The following is an 18970-nucleotide window of genomic DNA, read 5'->3' on the forward strand; positions in this document are numbered from 1 at the left end:
CCCTCCGCCGCGGTGGTATCGCCCGGCCCCGCCCCGCCGCCGCCGCCGCCGGGACCCGCGTGGCGCCGCTGCCCGTGGCGCAGCAGCTTCAGCGAAGCGTTGGCCCGCGAGGACTCGCCCGTTCGCCATGAGGCCGCCGAAGGTGGTGCCGTGGCGGCGGCTGGTTAGGGTCTCCTTCGGGATGTACACGGCCGACGAGATCAGGTGAGGCTCCAGGCGGGCAGACGGTGACTCGCTCCCTTCCCTGTGCAGCACAGGACTGGCGGGAACTACATGTCCCGGCATGCCGCGCGCGAGGACGCCGGCTGGCTTCGGCGGGCCGTCGGCGCGCGGCATGCTGGGAYATGTAGTCCGGCTGCAGCGTGGCCTCTACCAGACCCTGACTTTTTTGTGGGGGGGACACAACTGTCAGGGTTGCAGGGGGCAGGCTGCAGGAGGGGTCCTTTTCGGGGGTGGGGAGAAAGGGGTAAACGCTAGCTGTAATATTCAAGTTATATCACGSGACTGCTGCCACTGATTGCTGTTTTTTTYYTTTTTTTCCAATGRCAGGAAACTCAGTGTAAAAACCATAACAAATCCTCAGTATTTGGATAGTGTGGGGAATCCAGCTGTTAATGGACTCTATGACTTGGCTTTGGGACCTCCAGACTCCAAAGAAGTGTGTGCAACTTGCATGCAGAACTTTAGCAACTGCCCGGGTCATTTTGGCCACATAGAACTACCTCTTACTGTCTATAACCCTCTATTTTTTGATGTAAGTATGCGTATTTTTTGCCTTGCTAATAAAATGGGTGATGGTGCTCAAGCTATCTTGTAGTATTTGCAAATATTAAGGATGCAGAGATCTGTCTTTTCTCTTAGTTTAAGTGTAGCTCCACTAAAATACCTGGTAAGTGAATGTACTAGAAAAAGCTTATTGTGCCATGAAATTTTGATTAAAAATAGACCCCTTGGATCTYTTTCAAAACACATACTTTGATGAAACTGTAATTTTATTCACTATTAACAAGGAGGGGGAAAATGTTGATCACTGAACTGTATGATCAACTGCAGGCTCTTGTGGTTTGATTAAATGAATGGCACAGTAAAAACTATTAGTTAGTTCCTTTAAACTACTCCTTTAAACCACTCCTATGAGCTTACATGAGCACCTACAGCACAAGCCTTTACCCTAGGGTCTCTTAGTGCTTCCTGGACGTTCAGGCCTTGTTTAAGCTTGGAATGTCAGTTTATATATTCCTCTCAAGCTCTTATTCCAGAAAAACTGTTTCAGGAAACTGGATCAGTATTGGTAAGACTCAAGACCCTACCCAGCAGTATGCTGAGTGACATACAGCATGTGCTAAGAAATAGAAGTACAGTGTTGTAAGTTTGACAATGGTAGAGAGTTGAAAAATGTTAAGATATATAGAGAAAATCAATCTGTTTTCATTTAAAAAGTGTCTTGCAAGAAGACTTTTGGCACCTGGAAATAAGACAAACACATGTGCTTTTCATAGCTTTACTGTTGTCATACTTAACATGGGATACTAGGGACATGGTGTAAAGCAGACTTGGTGTACATCCTTCAGGACAGATTTTATAAGCCTGTTTTGAAAACTAAATATGAGACTCTACATTGCACAGCTTTTCTCTTTGGTGCTTCAAGTAGGTGTTTTTCCAAGGCTCATCTTTTAAATACAGAAGAATTTCTCACACTAAGGAGAGGATTTACATTGTTTTAGTCCTCTGAAAGTGAGATATATAATCCACCTCTAGCTCTTTTTGGAATCTGAGAAGTGGGGCTRTTTCCAGAGGACAATTCATCCAGCCTGTAACAGGTGCCTGAGCTGTCCTCTTGAGGTAACCATCTCTCCATTTAYGATAGTAGGCTCCTACCTAGGCTACTAATTCAGCCTAAATATCTCACATTCAGATGGTGGTACTGGTGTTTCAAGTCACTGGTGGAGATCTGGTTACCACAGTAGAAAGCTATATTTGCAGTGCTATTTGAGAGCAGCCTTCATCCCTGAAGGGACCTGTACGGGGTGACACATGATGGCTAATTGATATGTAGACAATCTGCAGATAGTTTGACAAATATGCTTTGTGCATGAGGTTGATTTTTTTTATTGCCACCCAATTCCATATGATTAAATTTAGTAATTAGTCTAATATCTAATTTATAATAGCATTTTCTGTAAGTTCAAACAAATTTATCTACTTGCATACTGTGCAAACAGACAAATCTATAACAATAACTTATTTTTTTCTTCCTCTCCTTTACAGAAATTATACCTTCTAATTCGAGGTTCTTGTTTAAATTGTCACATGCTGACATGTACTCGAGCTGTGGTTCATTTACTGCTAAGTCAGCTGAAGGTTCTGGAGAGAGGGTTGCTTCATGCAGTCCATGATCTTGAAGTCATTCTGAATAGGGCAAGTACTCTGCCTTCCTTTATTCTTTTTTGGGTTGATAGCTCTGTAATGTTAGAACAATCCCAACTATCTCTGTTTCTTTTATCCTCTCTGTATTCTTTCTTTTYCCCCCCCYTTTTTTAGTTTCTAGAGCAAAATGCAGATGCAACGGGTCTAGAAATTGAAGAAGAGTTAAATCACCATGTTCATGAAATACTACAAAATCATCAACTGGCAGATCAATGTTCAAATGTAAGTAGAATCAGTGCTCTTCCTAGGATCTTGGATTGTATGTTCTTTTAAAACAGACCAATAGATTTCTTTTTTCCTGCACATTACTGTGTAGACTCCAGAACCCCAAATTTCTTATATTTAAGAAGGACTTTTCGGGTCAAATGTCTGAAGTTAAGCTTGAAAAGATTTTCTTCCCTGGGCCATAACAAGTTAGAATAGCTATTTGGTTTCTAGAAATTACACTTTACTTTCTGTTAAGGCAAATGCTTTGATGATGGAAATACAAAATATAAAAATAATTTYGTGTTCTCTTGATACTCTATCTGCCAACGATGGTAATTCTGTACAGCTAGTTTGAACTGCAAAACGTCTTTTCAAGAACTCATGGAGCCAGCAGATTTACAGAGTTACTTAGAGTAAAAAATTCTAAACAATTAATTGATTGTAATTGAATTCTTATTTCCATTTAAATGCAGCTTAATGTACATTGCTAGTTAAAGGAAAATACTAGGAAATAAAATATTTAATGGTCTGACATCTTAAAGCAGATTTTCTTATAAGCCAAATTTAATTCCTTAGTTACTTGTTTCAAAACTAACCTGAAGCACTTTAGAAATGGTGTGCTGATAACCAGTCAAATGTGAAGACTGACTTCTGGACTCTTAAGTCATCATTAGAGAAAAGCTCTAAAATTTAATAYTAACTTGAAAAATAAAGACTACTTATGGAATGAATTAAAAAAGGCGTGGGGGGGGGGAAAGTTGAGCGTTAGGAGAAAAGGAATTCTTGGGTTTCCAAAAAGCATAGGAGAAGGATAGAAGAACACTAAAGATCAATGCTTTAATGAGGGCATTAATACTAACAATCTTCATGTTGATCATTAATGATCATTTTACTTCTGTTATTTTTAAATGTCTTTGGTTTTTTGTCAGGTAAAAAATGTGTGTGAATGTAGGAATAAGTTGATAGCACAGTTCTGGAAAGCACATATGTCTTCAAAGAAATGCCCCAACTGCAAGTAAGTTTCACTACATGATGAACTAAATGGATGAGATAAAGTTAATTACAATGACCTTTGCAAGATTTGTGTGACTGTTGTCCAACTTCCCTTTGTTCTTTAAGATCTAGGAGATCACTAGTGCGAAAAGAGCACAACAGCAAGCTGACAGTAACCTATCCTTCCACAGTATATCAGAAGTCAGGAGAAGAAGGCATCCTAGAAGAGCCAGCAGGTAAAATATTTGTCTTCTCTACTGCATTTTCACTTTTTTTCCTGTATTTAAGGTGCAGGAACTTCTATCAGTGAATACGCTCTTGCAACTCGCGTATAAATATTGGACAAAGGACCACGTGCTCCATCAGTAGGGAGAGTATCCAGTTCCATAAAATTCCACTATTCTCTGCAAACCTTCTGTGCTTGGTAGCTCTGAGTGTCTCTGTGTACATCAAGAGAAGTAGTACAAAAGCTTAATTTGTTGACAATCGTGCAGTTTATAGAACACTGCGTTTTTGAGGTAGCAGACCTTCAAGATTTTTCATATGCTGGAGACTATTAAAAAAAAAAGAAAAAAAGAAAAAGGAGGGAAGTGCCAACCTCATTTAAAAAGCAAAGTAATTAATCTCACCTCTGACAGCAGAATTTCCTCTTAAAGAGGAAAAGATGGAAAAGAAAGTTGACAGCRCTTCCTAGACCTAATTATCCTAGTGTATGAATCTCTTGAAACTTCCTTTTTTTCYTCTGTTGTTTTTTTGATCTTTACATGACTGGATAGAATTAAAATAGATTTGTGTATTAGATAGTAAATTCTTAGAAAAGACTTAGAAATAGAGCTTACTGTGTTTACTAGCCTGTGGTTTAAGTACCGGGTTAAATCTTTGAGTTATTCCTGGAGGAGCACAATGTCAGTGGTCTGYGTTTCGGTTGTTGAACGTTATTACTTGAAGAAGGTTACAGTTTCTGTATTAAGCAAAGCATATGCTTCAGATGTTAAAAGTTGTTCTGTTTCAGTCCTTTGTATTGGATACCAAATATCATGTATATTTTGGCTTACTTTTTCATACTCCAGAGTCTCTCTTTTTAGTTAATAGTCTTTCCCCAAAGCAAACATCTTAATGATATTTTTAATGTAGATGTCAGCCTGTGTAATTATTACATATTTTCTTCTTTTCTTTTCTTGTCTTTGCTAGAAGCACTTACTAGAAGCTAAGARACCCCTTTAAAATAACATCTCGTGAGCTTTTTACTTTTTTTCTTTTTTCAGTTATTGACGAAAGCCAGTTAGGGAAGAGAGGGTATCTAACACCGATGACTGCCAAAGAGTACATCCTGTCTCTGTGGAAGAATGAAGGTAAGTAACTCTTAGAGCAATGTCACCTCATGTTCTTTGTATCATTTAGTGGACAGTCTGCAAATGTTTGTTCTTGTATGGACTTCTTTACAAATCTTTACCTTAAAGGTTCCTAGCTGCAAAATAGATTTAGTAGCTGGTGAATATAGCGAGCTGGATTTAGTGAATTAATTTGTTGATCAGCTCTTCTCAAATTGTGACTTCCCACAAAGCTTGTTTGTTGTTTACAGAGAATTTGATGATCGTATGGTGCTATGCCTACTGTTCCCAACAGCTACGTTGGTTAAAGACTGTGATAATGCATTTAGCAATCTTTTATTTTGAGTTCCCTGTATACTGAACAGATCTGCAGTTGCCAGGAAAAATCTAAGGGCTTCATGTATCAGCATAGTCAGTAGCTATGAACTATTCCTTGCTGCTTTAGTTTTTTCCTTTTGCTATACTCTGTATTTCTGGTCAGAATTATTTCTAAAAAGGCATGCGTGCAACCAAAAAGAACAGTGGCAATCTTTTCCAAGGTATTTATGCCTATATGTTTTTATTTTAACCAAACTTTCTAGTATTTAACCCAGAAAATGCCTTTGGCTTAATTCACCAAATGCATTTGTGGGTTTTCATTCCCATAGAAAAGCAGTCTTAATGAGTTTGTCTTTGCTCTTTGAAACCTTTCAGGTTTCCTTTTGCGTTACCTCTTCCCTGGGATGGATGTTCATGGGAGTGCAGGATTCAGTCCAGATATGTTTTTTTTAGATCTTCTTGTGGTTCCACCTTCRAGGTAACTAAATTTCCTGACAAGCTTTGTAGAAATCATGGGTTTTAGCCCATACTCTTTGCAGAAGTCAGGGATGTAAACTTGTACAGTACAGACTGGTTTGCCAAAGTATCAATGAAGTGTTAAAAATCATAATAGTAATGGATGATAAATTTCAGTATGACTTCAAAGGAACTTGACRAAAGACTTGAAATACTTATTTTGGAATTTTTTTTCCTACTAGTATTTAAAATTATTACAGTRTATCATAATTGTATAATACCAGTAAAATTTGTTGTTAAGAAATCATTCCTTTTTTATGATTTTCCCTGTGTAATATTTGAAGTTTTAAATATACACTATTTCATAGAATTTTCTCATAATTAGAATGTTTGAGGATTTTATTGTTTTTTTTCAGGGAGGGGGAAGGAGTGACTTTAAACTTCTAAAATGATTTTGATCTGCTATAGGTATCGTCCCATAAATCGTCTCGGAGATCGGATGTTCACAAATGGACAGACTGTGAACTTGCAGGCTGTCATGAAAGATGCCCAGATGATACGTAAGCTCTTGGTTTTCATGGCAAAAGAACAATGCCAGCCAATAAAAATCACAGAAGATGAAATTCAAACAGTAAGAGTTGCTGGCCATGTTATTCTTTCCTTTTTGGATATGTGGGTAAAGTTCCAAGTAGGTTCCTGTTAAAACTGATCTGGTAAAGGTTTCTGCCTGGGCTGTTGGAATATATGCAGATACAGGTGTTCTCCGTAGCTTTTTGCTTGTACTACTTTTCACTCGTGGCACAAAGGCAAAAACCTTTTACACGTGGTTCTTAAGTTGCATTATTTTTGGGAGGATTGATTACTGCRTATGAGAACTAATGGGCTTCTGCTTTTGAAAAATGAAATTGTACAGCAGAAGCAGTTGTGATAATACTTTTCCAGCATTTTGYTTGTGCAAAGTGGTAAGGGGAAAAAAAGGCCACTCTGTCTTCTAAGCCTAATAGAGGCAATTGTGATGGTTATTATTACTGGCCCTTAATTTCTAGATGGAACCAATTAATTCACRAATAACAATAACTATTAGCAATGCTTGGTTACTACTGACCAGTTCACATGGGCAATGTAGTGGTTAATAATAAYATATATCATCACCAATCTTATGAGCTGTGTGACTTCTTACTGTTTTCTCRTATCTGTATTGCAAAGACATGCAAGAAGGAAGCTAGGAAAACTAATGAATTTAGCCTSTGAATTGAGGTTATGGCCTACAGAGGGAATTGACAATATCATAAGGAACTCTAAATCCGTTCCTGTTAATTCTTTTAAGTGATGAACTTTTGAAAGCATGTGCACTTTAAGTGAAGTGCACTTTTGAAAGCATGATTGAGATGCATGTTGTGAACATTAAACATCCATGTGGGCAGTTTTATCTCTTGCCCTTGAAATCCCCTCATTAAGAACTGTAAAGGAAACTAAGTAGACTGGTTTCAGTCAGGATATTCACAGCTTTGCGTGTTAACTCTTTTTTCCCCTCTTAAGCTTGGAATGACAGTTATACCTCGCTTTGGCATGTCATCCAAGTTCCAAGTATTTTGTTTCGTTGCCATGAGGTCTAATATTTTTCTAATAGCCCTTAGAGACTCTAATCAGGTCTGTCTTCAAGGTGCTACACACACATGGAGAAAACCTTGTATTTCTGCCAAGCAGGTTCACTCCCATGTATTGTCCTACAGGGAACAAACCTTTGTATCTAACTTGAAGGAAAAACTTTGTAATGCAGGTTAGAAATTAACACTGAGCTTAAGGAGCAAAGGTAAATCACCATCCTAGTGAATCCCTTTTCTCATATGTGTTCATGAATTGTGTCACTGAGGTTTGTTTTTTTTTTTTTTTTTAAATCCTGGAGTTTCAGCCAAGTTTGATTGCATCCTTAAGAGTAAAATATTTCATAAACATTTTAAGTTCTTTTAGTTACTCTGAATTTACCCACTAGGTGGAGATATGCTGTTAAGATGTTTGGCGTGGCAGAACATTAGTGCGTTTTGGAAATGCCTAGGATACAGACTTTTAGAACTATGAAATCAAAGTGGTATATGCAATACAGGCTCTTGGATTTATGTTATTTTTTTTTATCTAAAAACAGGACTTTTCAGTAGCACAGTAATTCTTAGCATGGAGTCATAACCAGCAAAAAGATAATTTGGAAAGAATACTGTGACTTACCAAGCAACCATCTGTTAAAAATCCCATTGGAATATGTAGCTATTGTCTTTGGAGATCTCCAGTCCAAGTGGGTTTCTAAAGCTTGACAGCTGACTAGTCTGAAGGATTTAAGGATTTRGTTAATAATTTAAAAATTATGGTTATATTGTTAATGCTTTTTTTTTTTTGGATACAGTGTCTTTAATGAGGTGCAAAATATTGACCTGTGTTTCTTTTGGTGTTTAATATTTAAAATTCCAGCCAGGTGAATGAAGGGTCTTATAAGTCCAATTTTTCATTTTCTTTTTCTGTAGGAGACAGGTGAGTCTAATGAACCTCTGGACCGTTCTGTCTTAGCAATGATTCCAGGACAGTCTATTGCAGATAAGCTGTACAATGCTTGGATTCGTCTTCAGACCCATGTCAACATTGTGTTTGATAGTGACATGGACAAGCTAATGACAGAGAAATACCCCGGTATACGTCAGGTAAGTAGCAGAGAGAACCTTAGATTCACTGAGCTTTGTATATGACAGACAGTTATAATGAGAAGTATAGATGGACTGAAAAATAAGTGGAATGTTTATGCTTAGTATGCAGGCATTTTCATGATATGCATCACTAATATCTTGAGTCTATCTGATGCTTCATACTTGTAATCTGTGTTTCACATTATAATCATTGACTTAACTTTTGTTTTCAAAGCTATTAGAGAAAAAGGAAGGTCTGTTCCGCAAGCATATGATGGGAAAACGTGTGGATTATGCTGCTCGGTCAGTCATTTGCCCCGATATGTACATTGGTACAAATGAGATTGGCATTCCCATGGTAAGAAGAAATAAAGGATTATTGTTCTTTCGTACYGCTGGGGACTGAAATAGTGTAGCATTTTTAGCTACAGAGGAAGCAGTTTAAGACTTTAAATTTACAGTCTCATCCTAATTCTTACCTTTCCAATGTTTATATAGCTCTGYGTTAACACTGTGTTAATAAAGGAGTTTTGAACAGCAGGAAATGCTGTTATACTAACCTTTGTATTTGCTTATATAGAATTCCATTATACTAAGCACCACATCTAGGAAAGAGGCTGGAAAAAAATAAAAGAAAAAGCTGCACTTGCTTCCTGAGACTATGAATTAATACAAACTTAATATAGGTAGATCCTGTTTCTCTCTTAATCTTTGTACAATGTATCTTCTAACAGCTATGACAGCCTTTAAAGAAAGTTCATCTCTAATTTTGCTACTTTCCAGAGGTCACAGCAAACCTGAACTTGAACTTTTCTCATTCTGCTATCTGTCAGTGGACATCATGATTATGCTTTTTTTCCCCCTGTATCTTTGTCAATTTTTTGCAGATTCTAAAATCATGCTGTTAATTGAGTTTTCATCTTTAACTGCAGTTGAAAACCGTAAAAAAAACCCAAAAAACAAAACAAAACAAAAAAAAAAAACAGAGCTTCTATTCTTATAGTAGAGGATTTTAGAACACAGATGGGTTTATTAAGCATGACAACTTGTTGATGAGGCTGCATCTAAGAAAGAGCTTCACATAATTTTTGTTGAAGTTGTATAACTTAACAATTAGCACTGTTTTCTCAGTGACTCAGTACCATTTTAAAGCAATATTGAAAAACTAATTACTTCTTTCCTCTTTTTCCCCTCCTGTCTAGGTGTTTGCTACCAAACTGACTTACCCTCAGCCAGTCACTCCCTGGAATGTCAAAGAACTGAGACAGGCTGTCATAAATGGCCCAAAGGTTCACCCTGGCGCCTCCATGGTCATTAATGAAGATGGGTCTCGTACAGTGTTGAGTGCCAGTAGCCTGACCCAGAGGGAAGCCATAGCTAAGCAGCTCCTTACTCCTTCTTCAGGTGCCCCTCAATCAGGACTGAAGACTGTGAGTATTACGAAGACTTGGCTTGTCAGGGCTCTTSTATGTTTAAAAAACAAGTTGTCTTTACTAGTGATTTCAATGTACCTGCTCGTGAAGGCTCCCGTGACAGGATTATCTTGGTTTTTAGTGGACAGTTGAGAAAAGCCTGGGGGGAGTATAAGAATTGTAGAATAGTTGAGATTGGAAAGGACCTCTGGAGGTCATTTAGTCAAGCCCCCCTGCTCAAGCAGGGTCACCTAGTGCACGTTTCCAAGGATTGTGTCCAGATGGCTTTTGAACACCTCCAAGGATAGAGGCTCCAAACTATTTTGGCAGCCTGTTCTAGTGCTCTGTTACCCTGGCAGTAAAGAAGTTTTTTTTTTCTTGTGTTCAGATGGAACTTCTTGTGTTTCAATTTGTGCCTGCTGCCTCTTGTCCAGTTGCTGGGCACCACTGAAAAGAGTCTCGCCACATGCTCTTTACAACCCTCCCTTTGGATTCTTATACGCATTAATAAGATCCCATCTCAGCCTCCTCTTCTCCAGGCTGAACGTTCCCAGCCCTCRCAGCCTTTCCTCACAGGGGAGATGCTGTAGTCTCTTAATAATTCTCCACTGGACTCTCTGCAGTAGCTCCATCTCTCTCTTGTATTGAGGAGCCAAGAACTGGACATAGTACTCCAGATGTGGCCGCACCAGGGCTGAGTAGAGGGGGAGGATTGCCTCCCTCAACCTGCTGGCAACATTCTTCGTAATGCAACCCAGGAGACCTTTGGCCCTTCTTCGCTACAAACGCACACTGATGGCTTATGGTCAGTTTATCTACCAGGACTCCCAGGTCCTTTTCTGCAGAGCTGCTTTCCARCAGGTCAGCCCCCAGCTTGTACTGGTGCATGGGGTGCGCTATCCTCCCCTAGGTGCAGGACCTGCACTATCCTTTGTTGAACTTTATGAGGTTCCTCTCTGCCCAGCTCTCCAGGGTGTCCAGGTCTTTTTGAATGGCAGCACAACCTTCTGGGGCATCAGTCACTCCTCCCAATTTTGTAACGTCAGCAAACTTGCTGAGGGTGCACTCTGTCCCTTCATCCAGGTTACTGATGTGTAAGTTGAACAAGCTTGGACCCAGTACTGACTCCTGGGGGAACACCACTAGCTACAGGCCTCCGACTAGGCTTTGTACCMCATGCTTGTTACTTTTTAGAATTCTAATATCACTTTTGATGTTGGATCACTTTCTGAATTTTACTATTGTCTTAATGGCCAGTGTGTGGCATACACCTTACCAAGATGCTGAGTAGTCTTTCTCTTCTTACCTGACTGCTCTTGTGAAGTCTTAGCAGCAATAGTTTGTAAGATAAACTGTTGCTTTAATCTTATATCTTATCTGAGAGGGGATCTTATCAGTTATTATCTGAAGGAAGGGTGTCAAGAGGATGAAGCCAGGCTCTCTTCAGTTGTCCCATGTGACAGGACAAGAGGCAATGGGCAGAAAYTGTAGCACAGGAAGTTCTGTCTGAATGTGAGGGGGAATTTCTTCCCTGTGAGAGTGATGGAGCACGGGCACAGGTTGCCCAGAGAGGTTGTGGAGTCTCCTTCTCTGGAGACATTCAAAACCCACCTGGACGCGATGCTGTCTGACATGCTCTAGGTGACCCTGCTTGAGCAGGAGGTTGGACTAAMTGATCTCCAGAGGTGCCTTCCAACCTCAGCCATTCTGTGATTCTGTGTCCCTTGCCCTGCAGCTTTTGCTAGCCAATTCTGTTTTTGAAACACTAAGTATCTTCTGTATTTGGAACAGTTGTTTTGTGGTAGCTCTGAAGGCTGAAATTCAGTACATTTATAGAATAGTTGGAACAGAAGCAGCTGATGTGACTTGTCTTCCAGCAGTGAGTATCCCTGAGCAGGTATGGAGTTAAGTCCTCCATTCTGGGTCAGCAGTGCTGGTCGTGGCACAGAGCAGGGGATGAATGGTTTGTGTTTCTTGGCCTAGAATGGCCTAGGTATGGCCTAGGATCAGTCTTCCCTTCACCATCTCATTATGTATACTGCAAAATAAAGAACAGCCACACTGATACACACCTATTTATACTGGCATTAACATCTGTGAAATGTATAATGTTTATAGCAGTTGTTTCTTTGGAGATGCTTGAGGACTTGAGTTCTCTCTGCTGTAATTTAATCAACCTGTGAAATTTCTTAATGTCTTTCTACCTTGAAAGAGTTAATAATTTGCTATCTGCAAAGGCTGTTTAGCTGCTAGGGCAGAAAGTTTTGCAGAAATGATAAACAGCCTTCTCACAATATCTGTTATGTGTAACTGTGTCTCTTAATAGATACCTGGTATAAATTTAATGTTTAACTGAGTATTTTTTTTGTAGTGTCAGTTCTCTCAGAACCTGTCACAGATACAACATTTATATTGCTCTTGCAAGTTCTGTATTGCCTCTCTGTTTCAGATGGGCATAAAGCAGTAATAAGTCTATCTGAAGAGGACTATTTTCAGACAAGAAGAGCCCATGAATTCCTGGCTTCCAGCCCAGGTTGTTGTTCAATAAACATGACAGTTGAGCTGTCACTCCTGAGAGCGATCTCCTCAGGGTTCATCAGTGCAAACAGTGTATGCAGACCTCTGACAGATGTTTATACYCAAGACAGAACATAAAGAAAGCTGCTTTTAGCACAGTGCAAAACGAGAAAACAAGTGCAGGAACAGAGAATATATTAGCCAACACAGTGTTTCAAGGAGAGGGCTTCAGCTCCCAGGTACTGCTTAAGTGAAACTGTACAGATCAAGTGGCATTTTCCTTGGCATCTTAATTTGTTCTGTTTTGGACTGGATTTGAAATTTTSGCTTCTGTTGTGTGCAGAAAAGCACCTGTGAATTGGAGTGCTAAAGCTAAGATCTTTTCAGTAAGAACAGAGTAGTATGATTTGAAAATGGATAACTGTGGCTACCTGATGAGGGAATTGCATGTAGGATTGTGAGATTTTGATGATGATCAGCATATAGAAATTTACAATAAATTGCAGAAGTTTGTCAGTTCTGGCTTGATTAAGTACCTATGGGAAGATCCTTAAATAGAACGATGAACCGCTGKGCAGGTTAGTATGCACTTCTCTCTCTCCTTTCCTGAATTTCTATGATGAGACATTCTCTTACAGCATATGTCTTGGGGATTTTGGGGACTKAGGGTAATCCTTCAGGGCCATACAAAAGCTTATGCTGTGGTAAATGGTAAATATTCAGTGAAGGAGAATAGCTTTTTGGAGGGCCACCAAATGTCAGGGCTCAGGCATTTAAGTTTTTGCTACAGTTCTGAACTTGATGGACATTTCCAAACAAAGTGTCAGGTGAGGACAATCTAAAGCATGACATAGTTAAGCTCTGTTTGCTCTTAACTCCTGGAAATACCAGCATGACTACTGAAATCTGCATATATTCAAGTAAATACTAAGTATTTAGATTGTATGTAGTTTATCATCCAGGAATTGATGATCACTTAGATGAATATGTTATAGCATATGTGCTACTGACAGAGAAATTGAAATGAGACTGTTTTGAGGGACTGACTTAGAGAGGAGACTGTATTGTGTAATCTTGATCAAGTCTTGTATTCAAATTTGGAATTAGAACTCGGAGGTCCCTGGCCTCCAGCTAGTAGTACCTTATTCTAGGATGTCTGTGGTTATGATGATAGGTATTACCAAGTCAACTCTAAGGGCTTCGGATAAACAGCCAGTATTCTCATTTACAAATGGCAGAATTTCCTTTCTTTTTCGGTCTTTGATCTCTGCATTGCCATGGGAGAGGAGAGATTGTTAGGATGCGGCTTGTATGCTGTTAGCTTGGTTTGATCTCTATGGTTTGTGGGTGTTAATGGTGCATTTGCTGTCTTAGTGTGGTTTGGTGAAGAGCAGAGAGGTTCTGGAGGCAAGAAGACTCGCTTCTCTTGCGAAGCACTGTGCACAAAATAATATTAGACGGGAAATGTTTTGGATGTGTGTGTATCTGAAGATTGGTTCTTTTTCAGAAGCATGGAGGAAAATGCCTAATAGGCAACAACTAACCTTCTTTTGCAGGTTTGTCGTCATATYAAAAACGGAGATGTCCTTTTACTGAACCGCCAGCCTACCCTTCATAGACCCTCCATCCAAGCTCACCGGGCCAGAATTCTGCCTGGAGAGAAAGTGCTGAGGCTTCACTACGCCAACTGCAAGGCTTACAACGCAGACTTCGACGGTGATGAGATGAATGCTCATTTTCCACAAAGCGAACTAGGCAGAGCAGAGGCGTACACCTTAGCCTTTACTGATGAACAGTATCTGGTTCCAAAGGTAAATAAAACTGTTGGATAAATTACTTACTTCATGAAATCATACTCTTTGAAGATTTTTTGTTTCATCTAATAATAATTTTTTCTTTTCCTTGGTGTAATGGTAACTTCTTAATGTGAGTGGGGAAGCCTGKGCCTTGTTGCCTTTTGTAAGCTGAGCACACACTCAAATAAGGCACATCAGAAGGAGACCAGAAGGAAATGTGAACATTTATTTCTGAACCTGTCCTCCTCCTCCTTCCCCCCACCTCCTGTGGTCACGAATTATTTACAGGTCATAGTGGTTTTCCTCTTCTCTTTAACGCCTTGTAGTACCTGGCTGCTGGGTGAAGTACTGAAGTACTTAGCCATATCAATATATTCCTGGTTCTTTTTCTGTCTCCCACTTGTTACCAGGCTTGCTCATTCCCTTCACAGATTTTTTTTTTCCTTTTTCTTTTTTTGGCAGAGATGGCTGGAGAAGGATCATCACATCCAACCAGTCTTATTCCTTTAGTGTCAATATTCAGAAGAGATTTAGCAGAGCTGTACCGTTGTACCACGATAAAGAATTATTCACAAATGTCTTTCTGCTTTTATCCAGCTAGACTAATTTTGGGTGCTGTGCTAGCACATGACTTTTTGCCTTCCARCCCTTTACCTTCTTCTCTCCTTAGGATGGTAAGCCACTTCCTGGTTTGATCCAAGATCACATGATTTCTGGTGTCAGCATGACAATCCGGAGCTGCTTTTTCACACGGGAGCAATACATGGAGCTTGTTTACCGAGGACTAACAGACAAAAAGGGAAGAATTAAAACCTTTCCACCTGCCATTATGAAGCCACAGCGATTATGGACAGGAAAGCAGGTAGTTTAAAATTTATTGAGTTGTTAGGAATGTTGGTGATTCCAAAGTGAGCGGAACTAGTATTCGAACAGGTGCTGCTGAGCTGCTGAAAAGCAGAATCTCGTCATCTAAGCAACACTGTATTGAACTTGATATTTGTTCTTATTAGAGTTATGCGAGTCTTGTTTACTTTAAAATAACAGTATTAGAATGGTACTTGTACTTGCTGCTCTTAACAGTGCTGCAGTTTACAGGCATGTGATCAGAGGAAGAATTTGCTGATCACATTAGAGCTCCTTGCTGAGAATGGGAGGGTGGAACCAATTAAAGCTAATCACTACTTTTAAATCTGTGATCTTAAAGGCAGATAAATACTCTGGTATTTAACAGTTTGGTTGAAATCATCATTATGTTGATAGAATATCTGAGGAACCCAAGTGGATGCTGTATTTCCTACTGTTTGGGAGAGCTGTATATTTGGTGCCATGATCACGTTTTGACACATTTTGGTGTTCCTGAATAACTGTGTGTCAGCTCGTTGATCCTTTAAAGGCTGGAGTAGCAAGAGGATATTCCTGTCATGTAGACTACAGATCTGAGCTTCCAAAGCTTTGTTATCAGTGCAAAAACTATACATAGGATGTTGCTTTTCTTTTCCATGCCAAGGTCTTTATAGTGAGACAAGAATATGGAAAATGGATTGCTCCTGCCGCTTTTTCTGCTTCTTTATAGGTTGTTTCTACATTGCTAATAAACATTATTCCAGAAAACCACATTCCACTGAATTTGACTGGGAAAGCTAAGATTAGTGGAAAAGCTTGGATAAAAGGACCTGCAAAAAGATATCTAGAAACTAATCTTGATTCAATGTGTGARTCTCAGGTATGCTGGTGCAGTAAGTGACTCTGGAAACTGCGCGGGGTTATATATTAATACAAATCTAATGTAACAGTAGAGGAATGGGAAGTGATGACAAAGTCAAAAATAAATATTGAGAAACCATCACTACCCCCTGGCGGTAACTAAAGGATAGGCTGGGAGTCAGGAAGAACTCTTTTCTGATCCTGACTCTGATACAGATTCCATCTGTGTTTTTATTAGGTTGTATGTCTTCATTGTCTTGTTTTACAGATGGAAAAAATATAGACATGATTAGAAGTTTTCTTCTTTGATGAAAAGCCTTTTTTTTTCCTCTTCACCCTCTTGAATTACATGTAATTGAAAATATTTAAATGAAGATATTGTTCACCTATGTCCTTTTAAACTTATTTTCATGTGGATTACACAAAGAAGTTTGCATTTTGAATGTGGTCTGGAACACGCTGGGATCAAAATCTGTTTGCTTGATTAACTGTATTTTCATTTTCAGGTTATTATTAGAAGCGGGGAGTTACTTTGTGGTGTCTTGGACAAAGCTCACTTTGGCAGCTCTGCCTATGGCCTGGTCCACTGTTGCTATGAAATCTACGGGGGTGAAACTAGTGGGAAAGTGCTAACATGTCTAGGACGCCTCTTTACTGCTTATCTGCAGCTCTACAGGGGATTTACAATGGGTAAGTAACACAAGGACTAATTCACCMGTGCTGTAGTGTAGCACTTCCTGAGGTATAAAAGAGGCATTGTTGGTCATAGTACGTGCCACGAGTTCTCTAAATAAATTTTCACTAGACATTGTGTCCCTCAGTGGGATAGCTGTTTGCCAAACATATATATGTAATTTTTTTTTCATTCATTGCATAGCTGACCTTGTAAACATAAAGAAAAGGTGTAATCTTGAGTATGTTCATCACTGAGTTCTCTCTCTCCTGTCCTTCCCTATCAAAGTGTACACACATGAATGTTTGGGGGTTTTTTTTTCTACTCCTCTGAAAAGAATCATTGCATAGAAACCATGACAAGTGATAAAGTTTGATGGAAGGACTTTGAGGGGTTATTAGTCAAGTCCTGCATGTCTCATTCTATTGTTAATCTTTTGGTAAATTGACTTTCATTACAGCTTTGCAAAGTCATGCAAGAATGCTTTGTCAAACAGTAAAAATTTGACTYTCACTATACCCTTTTTGACAATAGTTAAAATATTTCAAATGGCTGTGGAGAGTTTTACAAGATACTTTTATGCTAATTAAATATTTATAGTATGTATCGCCAGTAAGGTTTAAGTCAGCTTTTGTCTGAAGTCACAATATGATCACTAAGGATAATGCAAATGTGATCAGCTGGTAGACAGCAGTAGCAAGGAACAAACAGACTGCTGAGAACCAAGGAAAAATAGAAGTGAGGAAGGTGATTGACTGTAAGACACAAAATAAATCTTAAGAGGTGGTGCAAGAACTGGTTAGGCAAAAGTAATGAACATTACTAGTGACCACAAGATGGTTAAAACATCRGGAAGAGAAAAGTGGGACTGGAGCAGGAGTCTGGGATTGGATGAAGATGAGAAGATTCAGGATTGATCAAAATGAGACTGTGGGATGAAGTGAAGAAGGCTCAAGAAAAGGAGACTAGGTAGAAGAGTCAAAAAGTTGTAATGGGAGCAGCAGAGCAGGGCCTGGACAGAAAGAGAAGTAGAGGGAGATGGCAACACTCTTGGCCTCTGCACTCTTCACTAGTGAGTTTCACGTGTGTTTAAATGTCCTACTTGTACCCCTAGAGCTTCTGTATGCTTAGAGTCTTAGATAAATTTAGGCCAGAGGGGATGTCACCATCTTGGTGACTTTTGCTGGACTCCCTGCAGAATGGTGTGGGTGTTCTGTGTTTGGGTGGGGGGGGTTGTGTTTTGGGGGCTTGAGGGAATTTTTTTGATAATGGGCAGCTCAAACAGGACACAGTATCTAGATGCAGTGTCACATCAGTGTCTGTGACTCTATGATTCTAAGTGTTGACTGCATTTGTGTTAATACAGCCCAGGATGTGCTTGGCTTTAGCTCCAAAGGCATACTGCTGACTCATGTTCACATTACTGTGGGTCTTTATTCTGCAAAGCTGCAGTTCAGTAAAAGTCRCCAAGATGGTTAAGGGGCTGGAGCACACAGTGGACAAGAAGATACTGAAAGAGCTGGGTTTGTTCAGCCTTAAGAGATAAGAGAAGTATTGGCCCCTGTCCTGTACTGCTAAATGTTTTTTTCATCCCAGATACAGGACATTGCCTTTGCCTTTGAACTCTTTGTGTTCAGCAATGATCTCTGAGGGATGCCACGAGTAATCCTTGCCAGCTGGACTTGGTCTAGCTGAWCACATGCCTTTAACGTGGTCATCCAGTCAATTTTCAACACTCCACTTACCCAGTCCTTATGGCCTCAGTTTGGCTGCTGGGATACTGTGGGAGGCCATGCTGAGGAACTTTAATTGACACCTRTTTCATGACTTTAAAAACAATGTAGGTGTCTGCAAGATAGCACTTGAATGAGAAACCATTGGTTTCATTTTTACAAGTCCTACTCATAGAAATACTTTACATTATTRCTAGAGGTACACTGGGGTACAGCCCTGCAGGATGTTGAAAGATCTGGTTAGCCTACAGCAAGATAGGAATCCTACCTTTGATACGTTCTAAATCACTGTTGTCATGGTCCTGTCATCACAAGGGTCTGCATTTTGAGGTTACCTTTTTAAAAATCTAGTAAATGACTAATTGATGCTCTAAAACTCACCTAAAAGGAACTTTAAAGTAGAAGAAAGAGGAAACCAAAGAGTTTGTGGCTGGTCTATAACATACTTGTACATGTGCAAGTTCACTGATTAGGGTTTTGTAAGTATTGCTGATGTTAAGGCTTCTTAACTTAGGGAGTTGATTTTACACTCTTATTACTTAGCTTAGTTTATTCTGCATATTTTGTTGACAGTCTARGCCTTCTCCCTCAAAAGACTCCCAGAGCTTTTAATTTTTTTCTTGTCAAACTAGAGTTAACCTGATCTTGGCAATTACTACATTTAGTGATTGTCTTTCCTTTCCGGCTCCTTGCTCTCAAACTTCCTTGGCAACAAAAGTGGTATCCTTTCT

General features: G+C 39.5%; 1 protein-coding gene across 1 annotated transcript in view; it reads left to right on the forward strand.

Moving 5' to 3' along the window:
• Positions 1-17: 17 nt before the first annotated feature.
• POLR1A (RNA polymerase I subunit A) overlaps positions 18-18970 on the forward strand; it is a 37808-nt gene continuing 18855 nt past the window's right edge. Inside the window, exons 1-16 of the mRNA XM_085314698.1 lie at positions 18-204; positions 550-754; positions 2269-2418; positions 2542-2649; positions 3564-3649; positions 3754-3863; positions 4893-4979; positions 5652-5754; positions 6201-6363; positions 8249-8422; positions 8640-8762; positions 9607-9834; positions 13890-14144; positions 14800-14991; positions 15703-15852; positions 16340-16523. Of these exons, the coding sequence (XP_085170824.1) occupies positions 128-204; positions 550-754; positions 2269-2418; positions 2542-2649; positions 3564-3649; positions 3754-3863; positions 4893-4979; positions 5652-5754; positions 6201-6363; positions 8249-8422; positions 8640-8762; positions 9607-9834; positions 13890-14144; positions 14800-14991; positions 15703-15852; positions 16340-16523 (2395 nt within the window). The 5' untranslated portion in view covers positions 18-127. The remainder of the gene's footprint in view (positions 205-549; positions 755-2268; positions 2419-2541; positions 2650-3563; positions 3650-3753; positions 3864-4892; positions 4980-5651; positions 5755-6200; positions 6364-8248; positions 8423-8639; positions 8763-9606; positions 9835-13889; positions 14145-14799; positions 14992-15702; positions 15853-16339; positions 16524-18970) is intronic.

The sequence above is a fragment of the Rhea americana genome, unplaced genomic scaffold (genome assembly GCF_003343005.1).
Source record: "Rhea americana isolate MKP2758 unplaced genomic scaffold, rheAme1 scaffold_41, whole genome shotgun sequence".
NCBI classification, from domain to species: domain Eukaryota; kingdom Metazoa; phylum Chordata; class Aves; order Rheiformes; family Rheidae; genus Rhea; species Rhea americana.